Raw genomic sequence first — 19,563 nt, 5'->3', positions numbered from 1 at the left:
AAGCTCGCGTATTATTACATTGTTGTGCCGGCTGTTATCGATCGCGAGAAAAGCTCGAGAGCGCGTGCGGCGCGGGCTGTCGGTATTGCGCGCGCGGCGGACGCTATTCCACTCCACCGCCGCTGTGCCGCCTCGTGCGCCGGTCCCGCTGCGATAGCACAGCTCTGGCGTACGCACACTACGACTATAATACCACCACTGCCGCCGCCGCCGCCACCACCACTGCCGCCACTGCCTCCGGTGTACTATATACTTACGGTATACTACCACTATTGCTGCCCACCACTGCTACACTGTCGTACGGCCGCGTAGTGTGTCGCGAGGGTTGCGCCGGACTCTGTGCGGGTATGTCTGAAGGCTCTCATGGAGGCTACGAGCTCGTCGTCGTCGTCGTCGTCGTCGGTGCCGCTTAGCCCTCCGTCGGTTAGCACCATCAGGTAAGTCCGAGACTGCACGCCGACACGTATTAATGTTATACATAACGTCTTTTGTCATAATATATAATATTGAGTACACCTACCCCTACTCGATATAATGATAATGATAATAATAATAATAATAATAGAACATGCAGCGCACACGCACGTTTAACTACCCTGCATAAATAACCGCTAATAATATTATGATGATGTTATGTCATGTGCCCGAAACGTGAGGTTTGCAGTGGACAGTGGTGTGTGTTTGAATTACGCATATGATTTAAAAAAAAATATATTATATATTTTTTAAACCGATGATTATTATAAATATATGCATTAACTGCGATTTATCGTAATTTCTGGAACAAATAATTGATCGGTTTCTATACACTCGCCTTATCTCTATGATTATTCACCTCGACGTGAGTAAATTTGTATAATACATATCATGTAGAATGACGCGTGATGTGCTCAGGTAATTATTATATAGTGATGGTGAGGAGGGTAGATAAACTTCGAACGTAAAATATAAGGTATTTACGAGTCTAATTCGATGGAAGAGGAGATTGCTGACTGACCGAATACTCTTTAGGCGCCCTTATGCCCCCCGACTTTGAGTGTGTTCTAAAAATATTGTTTTTATTCGTCCAACGGTTAAACTTTCAACTCTTCACGCACGTATAAGCTTATATCTATTGACTATTGCCTAATCATGATTTCATGGTGTTGTATTATCATTCGATCGTATTATACATATGTAATATATGTGTATAATACAGCTATAGATATATGGGTCTGTATGGCGGAAGGATATTCACCATAAAATTTGATTTGATTTATGTATAAAACATTATATAATATAAATAGATTATTTTCTGTGCTCTATCGATACCGTAATGCACAAGATTTTAATTTGTCTTTTTTGTATTTGTTATTATTATAGCATCAAGAAAGAACCCACGTCCCTACCATCGAGTCCCACGGGCAAGCTGATCGATTCGGTGATCATAAGGAACCCAGGTAAACCGCGTTGATAATGATAATGATGATAATAATAATAGTACTAGTATATAATATGTATAGTAACTAATAATAAGACTAGGTATACCTATCTATATATGGCGAGGCCACATAATACATATATATATATACATGTATACTATATGGAACATGATTATCGACTTTGTCTTCGCCATCACAACCGCGTGTGTACTTATTGTAGGTAGGTACCTACTTCTATCTATACATATATATATATATTATAATGTGCGAAACGAAACATTATTCGCACAAATACCGTAAATATTATATACAAGTATCTCTATCCTCTATACGTATACACCAGCATAATGTATATGTATATGATTTGATTACACGTTAACGCGCGCGAGTTAGATTGATGATCAGCCGCATATAGACGGTATATGCGTTCGCGCGATAATACTCGCGCGTATAATAACAATATAATATAATCATTTCTGGTTTTTTCTTCCGCGGCTTTTTTTTTCTTCTCTTTGGTCGTATGTAATTTTAACCCCCTCCCCCACTTTACAACCAGGCTAGACCATACACCCCGTGTCCCCGCCACTCCATGGTCTGCACCTATTTTGGCGTCTGTTCATCTCGCGCGCGACCGGTAATCACCGAGCTGCGGTGGCGGCATCAGATCATCAAGTACGCATTATCTGCGCAGCCACGGGCGGATCATATAATAATTTTTGGCAAGGTGAACGCACTTTGCCGCGTCTGTCATCGTCATCATCGCCATCATAACAATATCGTCGTAATAATAATAACATATTATATAGGAGGAACCTATCTGCCTCGCTCATGCATTACCGCCGACGACGACAATAATATACATATATACTATTAAAATACGATAATAATTGTTACTTACGCCTGATAGACAATATCATATTCAGTGACTCACCCCTTTTTTCCCATTAAAAATGCATTTATTTAAAATGTGATTATTTGAAATTTTTAGACATATAGGCACTCTTAAAATGAATGGTATTTTCAAATTCTCGAGATCTTTTGTTTTACTTAAAGACCGTCATGTGGAGATACAAACTTCTGTTTTTCAAATGAGAGCCTCCCATTTTTATATTGGATAGGTTTATTGTATACATTTTCTAGAAATATTGACGTATTAGAAACAAAATCCAAACGACTAGGTTTTAAATTTTTTTTACTTTTTGTATTAAAGGTAATAGGTCCATTATTATAATAATGGCTTCGGTGATTTGAAAATTTTAGTTATCAATATTAATCTATCAACATTTATAATTTATAAAAATGGTTTAAATATAATAAATACTAGATCTATTGGTGCGTGTATTTTATATTTTTGTAAAGCCATTTTTAAGTTCTATTGTCTTTAGTATAAAAGTTTTAATAACTAAAAAACTACTCGTTTGAAAAAATTTTTCTCTAAATAATTTATAGCAAAAGTGTGGTTTTGTTTAAAAAAATAGAAGTTTATGTATCACCTCTAACCACTCCTTAAAAAGTGTGAATAAATTCAAAAATTTAAAAACATTATCTTTAAGTACCTTTATTTAAAAGTTCCAAAAATCATAATTTGAATAAATTAATTTTTAAAGGAAAATTTTGGGTTTGAGCATGATTGGTAGTGTAATACGTATTATACATTGTACATACTACATAGAGCGTATCTGAAATAATATGAAACATTTAAATGTAATTTTGTCCTAATCCTCTACCGATATGCACTTCATATACTTCTCAGACAGTCGTGTCGATTTTCGTCCGATAGGTGCATTATATGTATAGAAGATTTGAGTTTGTCAGTGTTGTCAGCATATTTACATTGCACAAAATCGACTAACGTTATTCGTGAAATCATTGTCACAATTTTTCGTCCTCCCTCTTCCACCGAAAGACTTATGCAGATGTACGAACACGGGTGAAAACGTCTCCCCGTTTCGTTCAGTCACCGCCGCCGGCGAACACAACTCACGCGATAATGCGTACATATTACCCCTGCGGATATTTCCAGCACAAACGCTATAAAGTGCAGTAGACTGAATAACTATGCTCAGATGTATTATTATGCCCTTTGTGACGCCAGACATATGATTTTTTTTCGAATTTAAATTCTTTATAATTTCGCCAGATTGACCGTTGCAACATATAGCAATACGCTCTGTGCACATATATTTTATGATATTCTTTCATCGTAATATTATAATATGACTATGACGCGTCATTGTGACAATATTAATATGATAGAAATATATAATATTATATACGTGTTTTCACTGTGCTCTACACGATACGCCACACTTGGTTATAATGCTCCAGGGTGATTGGAACTGTTTTTAAATGTCAAGAGTTACAAGTCTGAAATTCATTATTTATACATATATTGCAGCGTAAAATCAATACGTTTATGCGTGGTACCTACTGAGGTGCAAGTACCTATATATAATAATATATATGAGTGTAAACCGATTATAATATGTGTTGCAGTGTTAATATCATAATGTTAACCCATCGTTAAGTAGTTCGCACGTCAAAATAGGTCGCTCATTCGATATTCCAAAAGCGTTGAATAATAGCTATAACAAGTAACGATTAAGATTTACTATATGATTTAACAAATAATTTACAATCGAAAAATGCACATAACTTGCTTCGAAATTAAAATATCAAAAAATCCTAAGATTCTATTATTACCTTTAAATTTGATGATAGATTAGTTACATAATATTAGGTATATAGTTAAAAAATGATAAAATAAAATTGATTATTTTTTGTTTATCTATCGTTTTATTAATTTCGCAGAAAATTTGAGATATTATAATTTTATGGCGATAAATTATTATGTAGAACCATTTCGGTTTTTATAATTTTGATTTTATTTTGTTTATAATACTTAAATGTCTACTAGTAGTATGTAAGGGCAATTTTATAAATTATCAAATTCATATTTTTTTCAAGTTTATGTTATATGTTTATTGTACCTACACAGACGTTGAGTATCTATTCATTATATGATTATGATAATTTAAAAATAATTTTAAACTCGTTTCAATAAAAACATTTCAATATAATTACATTATAATTTACATTAATTTTAAGAAAGTTCACTTCATATTTTCAAAAATAGGTATATAATTGTGAATTTACAAATATCTTAATAATTATATAAAGTTAATAATAAAAGTAATAATTTTTATTGATTAAATTCGTTAGTGTTACTTGTATATTTTATTTTTATTGCTACAGAGTACTTATTTAAATGATTAAATCATATAAAAAATTAAAAAACTTGTTTATTAACAGAGAAATATACATTTTCAATAAATGCAACAGTAAAAATATATACCAAACTACATACTATGAATAAAACATTTTGTATTCTATTTGATCAATAATTCACATTTTTATAATATAGGTTTTATAAACGAATACGCGTATACTGTAAATATAATAGAAAATTCCATTTTATAGTCTCTTTTGTGAATTTTACATAATAATATAACAAGTAAGTACTTAACTTAAATTGTATAACAAATACAAATTTGGGCATAAAAAAAAATTCTTATTTTAACTTTAAAAATAACTGAAATTGATAAATTTGTTACCATGGGTTGAAAATAATAAACAATTTTTCAGTTATTAAGATAGTTTATGTATGGCTTTTGCTTGCCAAGTGAATATATAATATTATTCTTGGTACGAATATGTCACTGTAAAATATTGGTTATTTAATATTCTAATTAAATGATAATTTATACAAGAAAATGTAGGTACCTAGTGAAAACAAATTACTAAGTATTTTATGAAAACAACATTTCGAGTTTCCGGACGGGTAACTAGAGTTTTCGCATTGTAAAACATAATATAATAGGTTAATATAATACTGAAATTCGGTAATGAATAAGTTTGTACATATAGGTACATTGCATATGTATGCATATACCTACTGATGCTTACATAGTACCATTACCTCACCTTATACACACACACACACTTACACATAATGACGTATGATAAGATAATTTTTATTCCTTGTTTATTATGAAGTTGTACAACGTGGGAGAGATTCTGTTCAAAGTCAAATTATTGTAGGTACACGAATTTAAATAATAATTGTCTTAGAGGTGTGGTGAATTAAATTCATTGTCTTAGAAATTGTATGTATTATACCTGGCATAGATCATTATGAGCATATATTTTAAAACGTTTTTTTTATTTGAAATCCATTATCATGCGTATAAAAGATTGAAATTGCATAGTATAAATTTAAAGTCAAAATTGAAAATTGTATGTTTAATATCTATTCTATTATACATAGTAAAAACAGTACGAAAGTTGTGATACATTTAATGACTACCTAATAAATTGTTTTTGTTTTAAATTGATACAATAATATTATCGTATATAAATATTTTAAATGCAATCATATAATTTCGTTTATTTAAGAAATCACGCACAAGGCACTAATATCAAATACAAACAGTATACCTGTGTGATTTTATGAGTATTTTTGTAGTCTAAATAACTGAATGAAACACTAACATAAAAGTAAAATTAAATTTTTAAGTAATATTTTTTTTATATATATACGATTGCGTGAACATTTTGTATTTTCATATTAAAATAAAATAATGGAAACATTCAACTTAAATATTAAAATTAAAATTCTCATTATTGTAATAATAATTGATGATTGCACGATATAGTATTTATTAAATTGAATTTTCAGTATTCAATAGTTTCGTTTAGGAAATAAACAATATAAATTTTATGTAAAATAATTTAAAATGTTAGCTGATTTAATATAATTAATGTTATTTGAGTAGTACCTATTCACAATTCTTTTATTAGTTTCTTTAATATTATATTGTTTATTATATAAACAATTGTGGGAACGTAAATAAGCCGTATGTCCGTATGTATAATGTATATATTATCATTATTTATGTAAAATATTATAATTTAAAAATATCATACTTAGGTATATTTATTTAATTATTAAATGATTAAAATTAATTTATTTTAATATACCTATTTCATACTAGAAGCTCGGGTCCTAAATTTCTTAGACTTCGTAAATATATATTTTTTTACATTCTTAGTCTTAATAACTTTAAAAATTGATTTAATATATTACATTTATCAATACATATACGTACCAAGACGACTTCAAATTAAAAAAAACATTATTATAATATATACTAAAAATAATATATAATAGTTTAGATTTTTGGATTTAGAATTCACAACACACTGAAATCAAAATTTTCGCCAACCCTATTGTCTCGTAGTATTGAAAAGTACAAATATGTTTTATGTTTTTGGCATAATTCTTTTAACCCTTATTTTATAATTTACATATTTTTATTTTTCATTTTACGTTCAAACATTATGTTTGTACATTTGAATAAATAAAAAATACGTTATGCAAAATAAATATAAAAATACCTATAAGATTATAAATTATTAATATGGTGTATAATGTATATCTAATCAAAAGTTAACAACGTCAAACATCAATATAATTTTTGCATTATACCATTTCCCATTAATATTCATGCATCACCGAATTCACGTAATCATTTCAAGCAGGCTTATCTCATTATCAGCACTTACTTGGGTTCTTGCTATTAACATTTCTCTTAACACTTAATCTATTGTGTAAAATATATACTCACAAGTTATATATGTTAACTTAGAATTATTTTTAATGAAAATTAAAAACGATAGGTATGAATACCTTTGTGACCTTACCGTTGGATTTGACAATCTATAATTTAATAGTTGATTCAAGCGAGTCCTATATTTTAAACCACTACTAACATTTTAGTTGCGTTATTATATTACTAAATATATCATATTTTAAAGAGAAATAAGAAAACTTAAAAATAAAATACATATTGTTTAAATACACAACCACAAAGTAAAAGTATGTACGTATACTTAATACTTATACATAATGATTATTTTTAATCCTCAGATTATATTTTGTAATTATATAATTAAAAATAATTGATTTTGTATTGTTAGGAAGCTGTTTATTGTAAATATTTTTTAAATACTTCCGTGAAAAATAAATATAGTATTTACTTTCACTGTTGGGTATAATATAAAAAAATATATAATTATTATTCTTATATGCTACAATGTTACATAGTATTTGTTTTATATTGATGAAAAATTAAATGGAAGTTTATTAATACGATCATATATTAATTTGCTATTCTGGCTAGATATTTACAGTCGAAATAATTTTGAAAATTACAACTTTGTAAGTGAATGCAAGTAATTATGTAATTGCAGAATCGAGAGGTTTAATAGTATTGACAAACTACCTTGTGTCGTATTATACGGTATTAATGGGATCAAAAATCATGAAAAACTAATGAATCCGGCAATAATGTTATTTGTACTGATTTGATTTCTATGTAAGATATTTAGTATATTTAATTTTACTTCAGCCGGGAAAATATTAACGAACACAAAGTACAGGATGATATTGCTTTTAGTGTACCTCATTTCAAGGAAAAATCGGTAGTGGTGTACATCGCTTTAAAAATAAATTCAACCAAGATAGACAACCCACCTATGACGAATAACATTATATTAACACTATTGGTTTGCCAGATAAATTTTCAAACGTGTTTTAAACACTACCTATTTAAACATTCGTATGATATCGCTAATAACAGTCTCTGAAACTTTTGTCAAACATGGTCAAGCAGGTTTTTGATTCTATAATGAGCTACAAACATAAGGACATTGACTTCTGTTATACATTTGAATAACAAATAATAAATTAAATGTATTTTCTTTTATTTAAAAAAAATCACATAACAACGCCTAGTGAGTTGGCTAGTCTATATATTTTTATTAAAAAAATTTGTTCTTGTAACCAATGGAAAACCTATATAAAATATATAATAAAAAATTATTCAATTTTCATGGACCAAAATTTGATTCTCCTCTACAACAACCTATACGCATATAGGGGTTGAAAAAAGAAGCTTAAAACACCATTTGAGTACAATCTATTGATATAACTTTTATTGAAATCGGCTTAGTATATAGTTTCTGAGATTAGACGTTAGTAAAAAATTCATTTTATATTTATATAATATGATAGTACAGTGAAAAAACAATCTGATCACAATAATAAAAACATACGTTAGTTTGAAAATTATCTTATTGATATTCAGCTAACAAGGTTTTTGTTAAACCAACTTATAATAGATTGTAAATACAATTATTGTAGTTAAATCATTTCATTTTAGGAAATGTATTGTTAAAGCGATAATAGGAATTGGAAAAGTATAAAATATTATGTAGGTACCTATTCAATTTTGAGAGCAATCGTTTGTATATTATATCAAATTTTATTATAGATATGTTTAATACCTTAATTCTAAATTTTTATAAACACATTTTGAATAGATATTGAAATATAGAATAGGTATTTAAAATAATTTAATTACTTGCATTATAAACTCTAAAATATTAAAATGTATAAATATTAATACTGGTGAGTTTCTTATGTTAGGCTTATAGTATTATAATATTTATATCTTGTTCTCAAATATATTTTTATTTCCTCTAAAATTAAATAATTATATATAGGTATAGCTTTTTCATAATATATAAAATGCATTTGATTGCATTGATAATTAGTATTTCAATAAAAACGTTCGACTAGGATAGTAATATGTGAGTACATGTTATATGCAATTGTTCATTGTTCATTTTTTTTTTATTTATATTTGATTTCGTTAGAAGTAGTACAACATAATATAACAATTGGTTGTAGTATTTTGTACACATGCAAGTTTCGCTGAATTCCTGAATTTAATTGTGTTTAATTCGGCAATTGCTTGAAATTCATACATTATGTATCTTATTGGTGATCATTTGTTTTCTTTTATACTTAAAATTCGACTGTTTAATTATGTTTATGTAAAAATTGTATGATGTTTATCCATGCAAATGTTTGGTAAAAATTGGTAGTCATTTTGATTATTATAAAATTGTATTTAAGAAATATGTTTTTCAAATATTTATATCAACAAATGATATTATATTAATATTTTATCATTTTTTGTGAATGCATATTGTATATTTTACATTGTTTTACAAAGAAAGATAATTACAAAAATATTAATCTTAGTACCAACATTTTTTTACTTTATCTTCTATCAGGATTATTAAGGAGACGTACTTACCTGTGTTTTAAAAGTATTCTTAAAGAAATCCAGTTACTATATTGTTTATAATTTTCTTTGTTTCAATACTGTATACATTTTGTATTATTATTTTTAAGGTTTTATAAACTTCGTTTAGAATGTCTGGTATATATACGCTTGTACTACCCTGTCATTGCCTGCATTTCCATAGTTACCAATTATAGCAATGTCGATTTTATCGGAATATTTTTTTACACTAGTTTAAGCCTTAAAAGTATTATTTTAGTTCAATATGTGTAAAGTAAATTAATTAAATCCACTTGGTACTTAATTTTATATTATAATCAATTATTATTAACTGTTGATAACATTGTTAAAATGTTATTCAACATGTAAACAGTTTAAATATAATGTGATGTGAACACAAATCTAATAAATGATGATATTAACTTGTAGGATCTTTCTTAAAACATTTTTATTAGATAGTCTACTGAAGAGCCTAAATCTTTAGGTTTCTCATTATTTATTATTTTCTCTTATAAAGACAATTTAGAGTCATTTAGAATCATTTCTTTTTTAATTTACATATTTTATCATATTTTTAGTATACCGTTATTTACAGATACTAATTTTATATGATACATTTGTATATATTTTTCAATTTTTAATACTCAGTGGTTACATGAACAATCGTTAAATATTTAATAATTCAATAATGAACGAATGGTCCCTTAAACATAATTTATTTTAGTCAATCATGATTTATCCTCTAGATTTTATCAAATCATAAAATTAGGTAATCAAACTTTCAAGGAACCCGAAATAAAAAATTTTCAGATTTTAAAGTTAATTACATATAATTATCATTAGGTAAACAAACATCGATATATTTTTTATTGAGCACGTTCAACTGTAGGTACTCGGCCACTCAGTTTTAAATCAGATAGGATCAAATGGAAAACAAAATAATGAATAACACACATACTAAATACTAATATAATTAAACGTATTGATCATATCGTTGTTGAATATTGAAATACGACATTTAGCTTTATAATCCTAGTGGACGCCAGTGTCGCGCCCGCTGGCCGCTCTATCAATCGTAGGTACTTCCGATTTCCCGTTCATCAACAATGATGTAGTACATTTCAATAGTTCGACATTGGGGTCTAGGGTCATGCATCACGGTGATAACTATAGAGCTTGAAAGTCATAGAAGGAAAATTCAATAAAATATACGCACAAGAAATTTAAAATATGCGTTAAAAATGTTAAACATGTATAAAATATGCTTAACTTGTTATTTATGAGTTGCGTAATTCTAAAAACAGTATATTAGCTATTATATTTTATTAAAATAACAGTTATGTTAATGAAATATAATAGAAAACTGGTTGGACAAAAAAAAATGATACATCGTTAACAGCATGGTGTAGATATTGTCAGGTCATAATATGAACATTATAGAATTATCAGTAAATTAGAAAAGTCAGCTTTTAGGTAGTTTGGACAAACCCGTAGAAACAAAAAATGTTTATGTTAAATAATTGAGTATAAAATTCATAGATACTTCAAGAAAAACGTAATTTACTTTTAGAAAAGATTAAATTTATCATTGTTTATAGCAGATTTCCACAACTTTGTTCGTCATAAATCGAGAGCATATAGAAATATATGCAACTCCTACAATAACGTTTCTGAGTTCTAATGACATAATTCTCGGCGAAGCTGATAATATGTCTTTTGATGAAAATTAATATACTTATTATGTTTCCGTTGTATAGTTTATTTATAGTTATTTCATAAGCTAGGTAGGTACTTACATTTTTTATAGATCATTATATTATACTATAGTATAGTACTATTATTTTATTCAATCATAACATTATTATTATTACACTATTTTAAAATGTATAATTATTGTAAGAATATAATGCATTTAGTATAATGTTTTCACAAGTTCCGAGTTGTTCTGACGATTCTGCATGTATTATACACATTTGAATCATAGTAAGACGTAATGTATCGATGGATCTCTCCTCCTGTTCCAAGACGATACTACCACTATCGATGCAGACCAACGTCTAACTGAATATAGGAATTCGAAATACGAAACATAATATCATTAAGTTGACATTGTGCTAATATAATAATAGACTATTTTCAAATATTTTGTACGTAACAATTATTTTATCGGAAGTAACAAGAACGATGGACACGTTCATCGCTCTGTCTCATCAGACACTACATTAGCTAGTATGAGAAAAAATAAATTTATGTAGCATAGTGCAATATTATAATTTTTACAATTCAACAACGATAAATTAAACGCTCCAGTCATTATTGAAAATCATAATATTAAAAATGAATTTTGGGAGCCATCATGTGGTGGGGAAATGTACGTCAGCGGTCGTTGTCTCGTCGTCGACTGTTAGCGTTCCTCCGTAATGCAATCCCACTGCATTGAGCTTCACTTCTTCGTTAACCAACTGATATTTGAAAAACGTCACGATATCCTATTGATACAGTTAATAGCTGCCAAGATTCATAGCGGTCATTGGCCCTGAGTCAGCTTGCAGGGATCCATTTTATTTGGATGTGAGACAACGGGTCCAATGCTGTAGCTACCCTTCCGCTGTCTATCCACGTGAAACGACAAATCGTGCCCATTTCCGGTTTCTCGGACTTTTCTTTAGTTCGACGACCGCCGCATTGAAGCAGTGATGCAGTCGCTAAAGTCAGAACTAATGTCCAGTTTTGCGAAGAACGGCTGTGTGCTTTGTTGGCGTCATGCTATGGCAATCAGCAGCTTCCCATCGGTATACATGACTTATCGGTCTTGTGATTTTCATCGTTATATCCACTCGCTTACTTTATAGATTAAACATGCAACAGTATCGTTGTAGTTCCGTTTATTATTGAAATTCGTCATCACATTTGGTGTGTCTAAAATTGTGGGCGTAAGCCTTTCACCCGCTTAATGAATAAACACGTTGAGTTTCGTTGTGATGGTTCTACATTTACTTATCATCATTAATCGTTTACTATTCGGTAGCATACTAGCATATTAATTATTAGTAATAAGTATTATATAAACGAATATTTTAAAATTTCATTGAGCAAAGTATTTGTTTTAATTATACCTATTAAGTCATTGTGTTTTTTAAGTTGTTTTAATATTAAAATACATATAGTTATTCTGTTTATGTGACGAAAAAATATGTTAAAATATAAAAAAAATTTATTATAACTATCTTATGTTATAATATAAATTTATAATAATTAATAAGCATTTTTATTTTGATACTTTTTTGTGCTTTTGTAAGACTTTGTTATTGAAATTATTATTTTTATATGGTTAATATTGAGACCAGATGTTCACCAATCTTGTCAAAAAATATACAGGACCATTAACTCATTTTAAATAGGTACTTAATTAACTGTATGTATTAAATAGATTATTGCAGTATTATTTTAAATAAACATTGGGTACTAACGCGTGTTCTAAAAGATTATATAAAAATACATTTGAAAATTGTTTAATATTTAAATATTAAATTATAATAAAATCTATGTTTGATTTTCATAGTTAAATGCAATTTTTTCTTGATGAATGAATGGGTTTTTGTGTATAATGTAAGTTCTAAATTAAAGTAACTGATACTCGTTGCTTATAACTTTGTGTACAAATAGTTAGTAGGTATATTTAAAATATAAAATAGCTAATAAAATTCAGTAACTTCAAGATACTAAATTCTTAATCAATATCATATGTAATTAAAAACATAAGATTTTTTGTAGATAATTCACTTTTAATTTGTACAAAACACCTAGTTAATGAAAAAGTTACTAAACAACTCGTTTTGGCTATAATAAAATTATAAACACATTTGTTTAAAATAGTAATGTAATAATACATAATATAAACACTGCACTTTTTACCTGAATACTCGTGTGTATTTGCTTGAAGAAATGAGTGGACGGTATCAAAAATATTTTCTTTCGGAACCGAAACCGGTTTATTATTTAAGTTTAAAAAATATCATACCGGTATACGAGTTTGTTTTCCAGACACAACCGGTTTACGGAATAACCATTAATAAAAAAAAAAAACATAATTTATTTCATTTTCATTATTTTAATTCGTCTTGAACTCTTTTGACCCTTTTTCATTGGTCGTTTTTTGGAGGTGCTTATTTCGTGACTCTGTCTATACGGCATTATTTCGCTGCACATACCTTGTATACATCGTTGGCTGTTGTACAGTACTTACATAGGTACCTAATATTCTATCGATACCGATACTGCCGGTGCTGTTTAACTAGGTATTATGGTTTGTAAAATGTGCAGAGGGCGCGCACACAGGAAACAGTTGACTGAACATGGGCGCACAAAAAATAATTTTTAAGATGTCTGTAAAGCCAGCTAGCGTATGTGCTATGTATGTATAGTTTACAATTTTACACATTTATAGGTGTGGCAGATTTTAGCTTAAAATTTTTTTTTATTTTTATGAATATTAAACACACGAGAAAAATGAATGATTAACTAATGAATTAATATATAATTACAAAATATATGAAAATTAAGTATACAATCATTATACCTTTGAAATTTTCTGGAAGTATACAAATTTCGAATTTTGTTGGTAATAGTCGGTTATAGTATATATTATACCTAGTACCTATAATATAATATTGTTGTAGTGTCGATAAATTAACCGTAAAATTCATAATTCATCGTAAAATGTGTTTCAAATGATCATACCCCCTACAAAATACTCCACTATATACATTCCGTATACGTGTTGTATACATTATATTTATTATACTGATATTTCGCATTGGTAGGTATAAGGTATATCTCTGTGTTAAATAAAATTAGTTCAATGTTAGAGATAATCGATAATAGTGATAACTGATAACTACTGATAACTACTTTTAACAAAACACCGCTCAATAATTACACATTAAGTCAGAGTTTTACACGATAAATGTAACTTCAAACTTGTCTCATTATTAAAAAAATCCTGATTATAATTAAGAATCTCTCAAATTCGTGGTATATCTCATCTCACAAATGAATCATGAATGTAACCCCGTTATTGATGTCGATTTAACGGCAAAACAGCTTTGACTGAAAATTAACGTTCAAATGTATAACATTGATAGTTTTTGTATAGATAAAACATCTCTAAATTTCTATGCGTGATAAGTGTATTGGCACTTACTGGCTTAACGGTGTTTATCATTAGGCCATGTGACCTATTATATGCATAATATGCTTAATAATATATGATATATTATATTAACTATGAATCTATAAGCGTATAAAAAAGCGGTTTACGCCATAGAAATATTTTAGTATTATTAATACTATTTATAGCTGCGAGGTGAAATGACCAATATCTTCGTGCGACTAGTCGTTAGATAATCATAATTCGTATATATTAGAACATTCTTCGGATTACCACCGCGGGGAGAGATGACCGGTGTGTAATATTTAGTTACCTACATCGCTACACACTACAACTAAACGCCTAAAATACGTATAACATGATGCCGGATATCGATTTATTATTTTTTCTATTAAAATCAAAAACGCTCAATACCGACCGATGTTTGACGGGGGGGAGGTGCAGGGAGAATGCTAAAATAAACTTGGTCGTACCTATATATTATGCAAACGTTTTTATAACTGGCAAAACGTTAAGACATGCATTTTTGTACAATTGTACCTACTGCATGACGTCGTGCAATATTTTATTTTTTTCGTTTGATGCTATTGTTTTTGATCTGCATTCCCAACAAAAGATCTATTGATTTGGTAATCTTAAATAATTGAAGTTTGTGTAATATAGGTATACGTTTTTTTTTTACAAATTAGTCGAACTTGTTCGCTGTATCGAATATAATATTATATCAACAATCGTGGCATTATTGAGACTAATTTCGGATAACCATCACATAATGTAATGTGTTTATATATACCATAGAGTAATAATATACGCACAGTATACATATATACTCTATATAGATTAATAAACTGCAAGATATACATAATTCTCACTCATAGAAGAGACAAAGAGTACCTATATGTTTTGTATTATATTTACATGGTGAAGTCATACTATAAAACAAACGATTTTGGGTAAAGTACATGCGCGATACAATAATAAGGATTAATAACTCAGCTGTAACAGTATATTCGCTAGAGAGTACATCAATATTTCACTGTGTATATTATATACACGAGAATTCATTGTAATATAGCTTATACGTTGGAAATAGGTAATATTAAATACAATAATTTTCATTGCGATAGTTATTGTACCTATACGTTTCAATTATTAAAATGTCTTATAGACAAGTATATCTACTATATATAATGTACATAATATTTGTTTCGTTATAAATATAAAAATATATAGGTACTGCATTTACTATTTACGTATAATATATAAACAACGTTTAAAAGCTTTAGTATAAATTTATGCTTATCCTAATTTAACTTTTATGTACTTTACGAATTAAACATTAGAAATTATAATATAATGAAGGATTTTGATGAGCCACTGTGGTTACATTAAGTTTTTAATTAAACATAAAACGCGTTATTATCGCATATATACTGCATACTAAAAGTACTTTACGGGAAATATACGTATTCTTAATTATAAACAAATAGGTACCTACTGTCAAGTCCTTTGAGAAGCTTTTTCGAGTGACACCCGTCCATTTTATCCGACGCAGCATATTATATAGTATAGCTAATATAATATAAAACGTTTTTATTTTCTGTCATCAAACTCAGCTATATTCTCAAAGCAATAACATTAAATACCAAAACGATAAATGTTTAAATGAATAACTAGATTTTTTTTCAATATTTTAACAAAGTGTGTTTCAATGTAATATACTTTAGAAAATTGATTACGTTATTGCTATTTTCGATTATATTTTAAATTTAAATTTTAAAAATGGCGTTTTATTTTATGGCATTAGGTTGTCAGCAATTCTCGTTTTAAATGTTTTAATAAAAATATCTTGTTAAATGAATATAATAAAAGTATATATAGATTCAATCATAAATTATATTATGAGATCTATTGAAATTTCTTTGTTGGAAATTATATTTTAAATCGTTAAAGTTTTACCTGATTTTAAAACACGTAATCTACTTTTATTAAACTATTTTTTTTTATTATTACATTTAAAAAGTTCTAGTTTTATACATCACTATTTGGTTTTTGCAGTACGCGTGTTTTCTCATTTTCATATTATTATCATTAATGGACTTGGTGTGCACTGCATGTGTTTATTCGTAAAAAGCCAATAAATTGTAAAGAAAAACTGGTTTTCCAGTACAATCAGTATCTATTATAGGTAGCATTTGCAAGTCTGGTACACGATAAGATGAATAATTATGACTGATTTAACTCTTAATCTTTCATAGATTTTTATTTCAAAAAACAAATCTTGTAGTATTACATCACAATAATTATTAATCGAAAATCAGTACAATTTTGACCAAGCCCAGTATTTTTGTACATGTTACTTCAAAAATTTTAAATCAATAAATTGTATTTTTTACAATGTACAAGTGTAAATAATTAATGTGTCACAATATTATATATTGTAAATTGGTGATGTAAACTAATGAAACTCAACAAAAAATTACTAATTTATGAATACATGTGACACACCGAGTTAATTAAATCGTATTTATGAAAATCAAAATGTATTCACATATTATTATACAATTATGATTATAATTATATAACTCTGAGACATTTAAAGTGATTTTGTGGTGGCTTTATTTACATAAAACTATATGAGTATAACTTACCTGTAATTAACACATTATTTTACACGAAAAAATCGTATAATCTTTCTGAATCGTATTTGAATAATATATATTATATACGTGGTCATTAAGCTTTTGTTACAATATTTGAATTTTCTATACTTAGTAATTTTGTATGAATTAAAAATATGATATAATATGTTTTTTATCAAAACAAAATGATTTTATTATTTTAATTGTTAACTTTCAATATTCAAAAGTGGTGATGATTCGCATAAAAACAAAATGTAGCTCAATATAAAAATAAAATATGAAAACTCCTTTAAAATAAAACAAAAGAATAATAAAAATCTTTTAAATAAATCACTTACTTGAACATGATGGAAACATAAAACAAAATTTAATATATTTTATTTACACAATATTTTATCTGAACAATTGTAACGAAAAATCGAGTTTTAAAATAATTTTTTGTTGAAGTTTGAGTAATATTGTTAAAAATAGTAAATATAGAAACTAAAAAGGGAATTTAATAAAAACTCGATTTATTTACACTACATTATTTTATTGAAAAAAACAAAACAATAGTGTTCACAATGTTCACATGCAATATCGTTTATACGTAAATATTAGTGAATGGAACATTTTACCAGTTACAAGATAAAATAAAAACAATTTAACCATAAAATGTATACCTATATATATAAATGTATATAAATAAAAACCGTATTTCCTTTATTGTATTTGCAATTTATCAAAACAATAAGAATATAAAAATAAACTTAGGTATTTATCGCACTAATATACGGTATATTTTATCTTTTATAGCTGATGTGAATTAATCATTACAGATATCGCACTTGTGATTGTAAATATGTTTAGTAGTACGAATTTTAAGAATAAATAAACATTAAGGGATTGTGAAGCTAAAATTTATCAGCAAAGCGCTGGCTTAGTGTTTCACTAAAAAGAAAAGTCTCTACTAACTATAAATTAACGTCGTTTAATATTGTTCTTTGTAACTCGTATTTTTCCTTGGAAACAATTCTAAAGAGAATTTTTGAAACTATGGTCCCATAAGTCGTGTTGTCACAATTTCTTTCTTTTTTTTTTTAACAATTGCAGCCATCAACATTATACTTTGCAAGCACTTGCGTTGTGTACAACGTACCGTAATTGATTTATACGAAAGTTTTGCAAGCCAAAAATACCGAATTTATAAAAGTGTTTTTTTTCATTAACGATCATATATTTCTATTTTCTAGTTTATAATATAATAGTGAAGAGGATTCGTTTCAGATACTTGGTTGTAAGAGAATTTCAGTCATTGACTGCAGTTTTTTTCGTGTTCTCCGAGCACCATTTAGTTATTGATATCATAAATCAAATTATTATCGCGTCACCGACCACGGACGGTGAGTGCTAATAAGTCACAATGTTTAATCATGGATGAACATTCCATGAAAATGATTCTTGTACGAATATTTGGGGGCCGAGATAATCACAATGTGCCATTCGCTTCCGAAAGAGATTACAAAGGGCAAAGCATACAATATCATTCCATAATTTTCCAATATTATTCACAAGTAATATTGTTATTTAAAACAATTAAAACTAATACTGTAGGTATGTTTAATTTGCGTAAGTATATATATATATATATATAGCATATAAAATACAATAAGAATTATAAACTTATTATCATTGTGAATTATGATCTTTGTTTCTTATACTTTATTTGCAATGTCAAATACTTTTAGTTAGTAACTGTAATATTGAGTAGAGTGTGAAAGGCAAAGTTGTTGTGTTACAGTCGTCATAAAAACGAAGAGTTTACATTTTTAATATTTATTATTTATTACTCTAGGGGTTAGGTTCGACACTAAAAATTCGACTCTGTACAATAGTGGTATACTATTTAACCACAATTTAAAAGCAGCATATACCTTTAAACGAATAACGATAAACAAATATTGTTTACCTCTGCAGTAGGTTTGGTATTAGACTTTGCGTTGCAAATTATACACATAGCAGGACTTAATAATTGATTAAATAATGCAATATTATACTTTGTATTCAATCAAATTGTTTGTGGTAGGGTTCTCATATTATATAATAATAAAAAAATACATTTTAACAGTTGACCTAAA

At 27.7% G+C, this 19,563-nt stretch overlaps 1 protein-coding gene across 1 annotated transcript in view; it reads left to right on the top strand.

The window, feature by feature from the left end:
- Window positions 1–204: 204 nt before the first annotated feature.
- Window positions 205–19,563, top strand: part of LOC114132411 (ecdysone-induced protein 78C) — a 63,689-nt gene continuing 44,330 nt past the window's right edge. The window contains exons 1-2 of the mRNA XM_050200020.1: window positions 205–437; window positions 1,363–1,439. Of these exons, the coding sequence (XP_050055977.1) occupies window positions 364–437; window positions 1,363–1,439 (151 nt within the window). The 5' untranslated portion in view covers window positions 205–363. The remainder of the gene's footprint in view (window positions 438–1,362; window positions 1,440–19,563) is intronic.

This window comes from Aphis gossypii, chromosome 1 (assembly GCF_020184175.1).
Source record: "Aphis gossypii isolate Hap1 chromosome 1, ASM2018417v2, whole genome shotgun sequence".
NCBI classification, from domain to species: Eukaryota; Metazoa; Arthropoda; class Insecta; order Hemiptera; family Aphididae; genus Aphis; species Aphis gossypii.
This window is presented reverse-complemented; position numbering and strand designations above follow the sequence as displayed.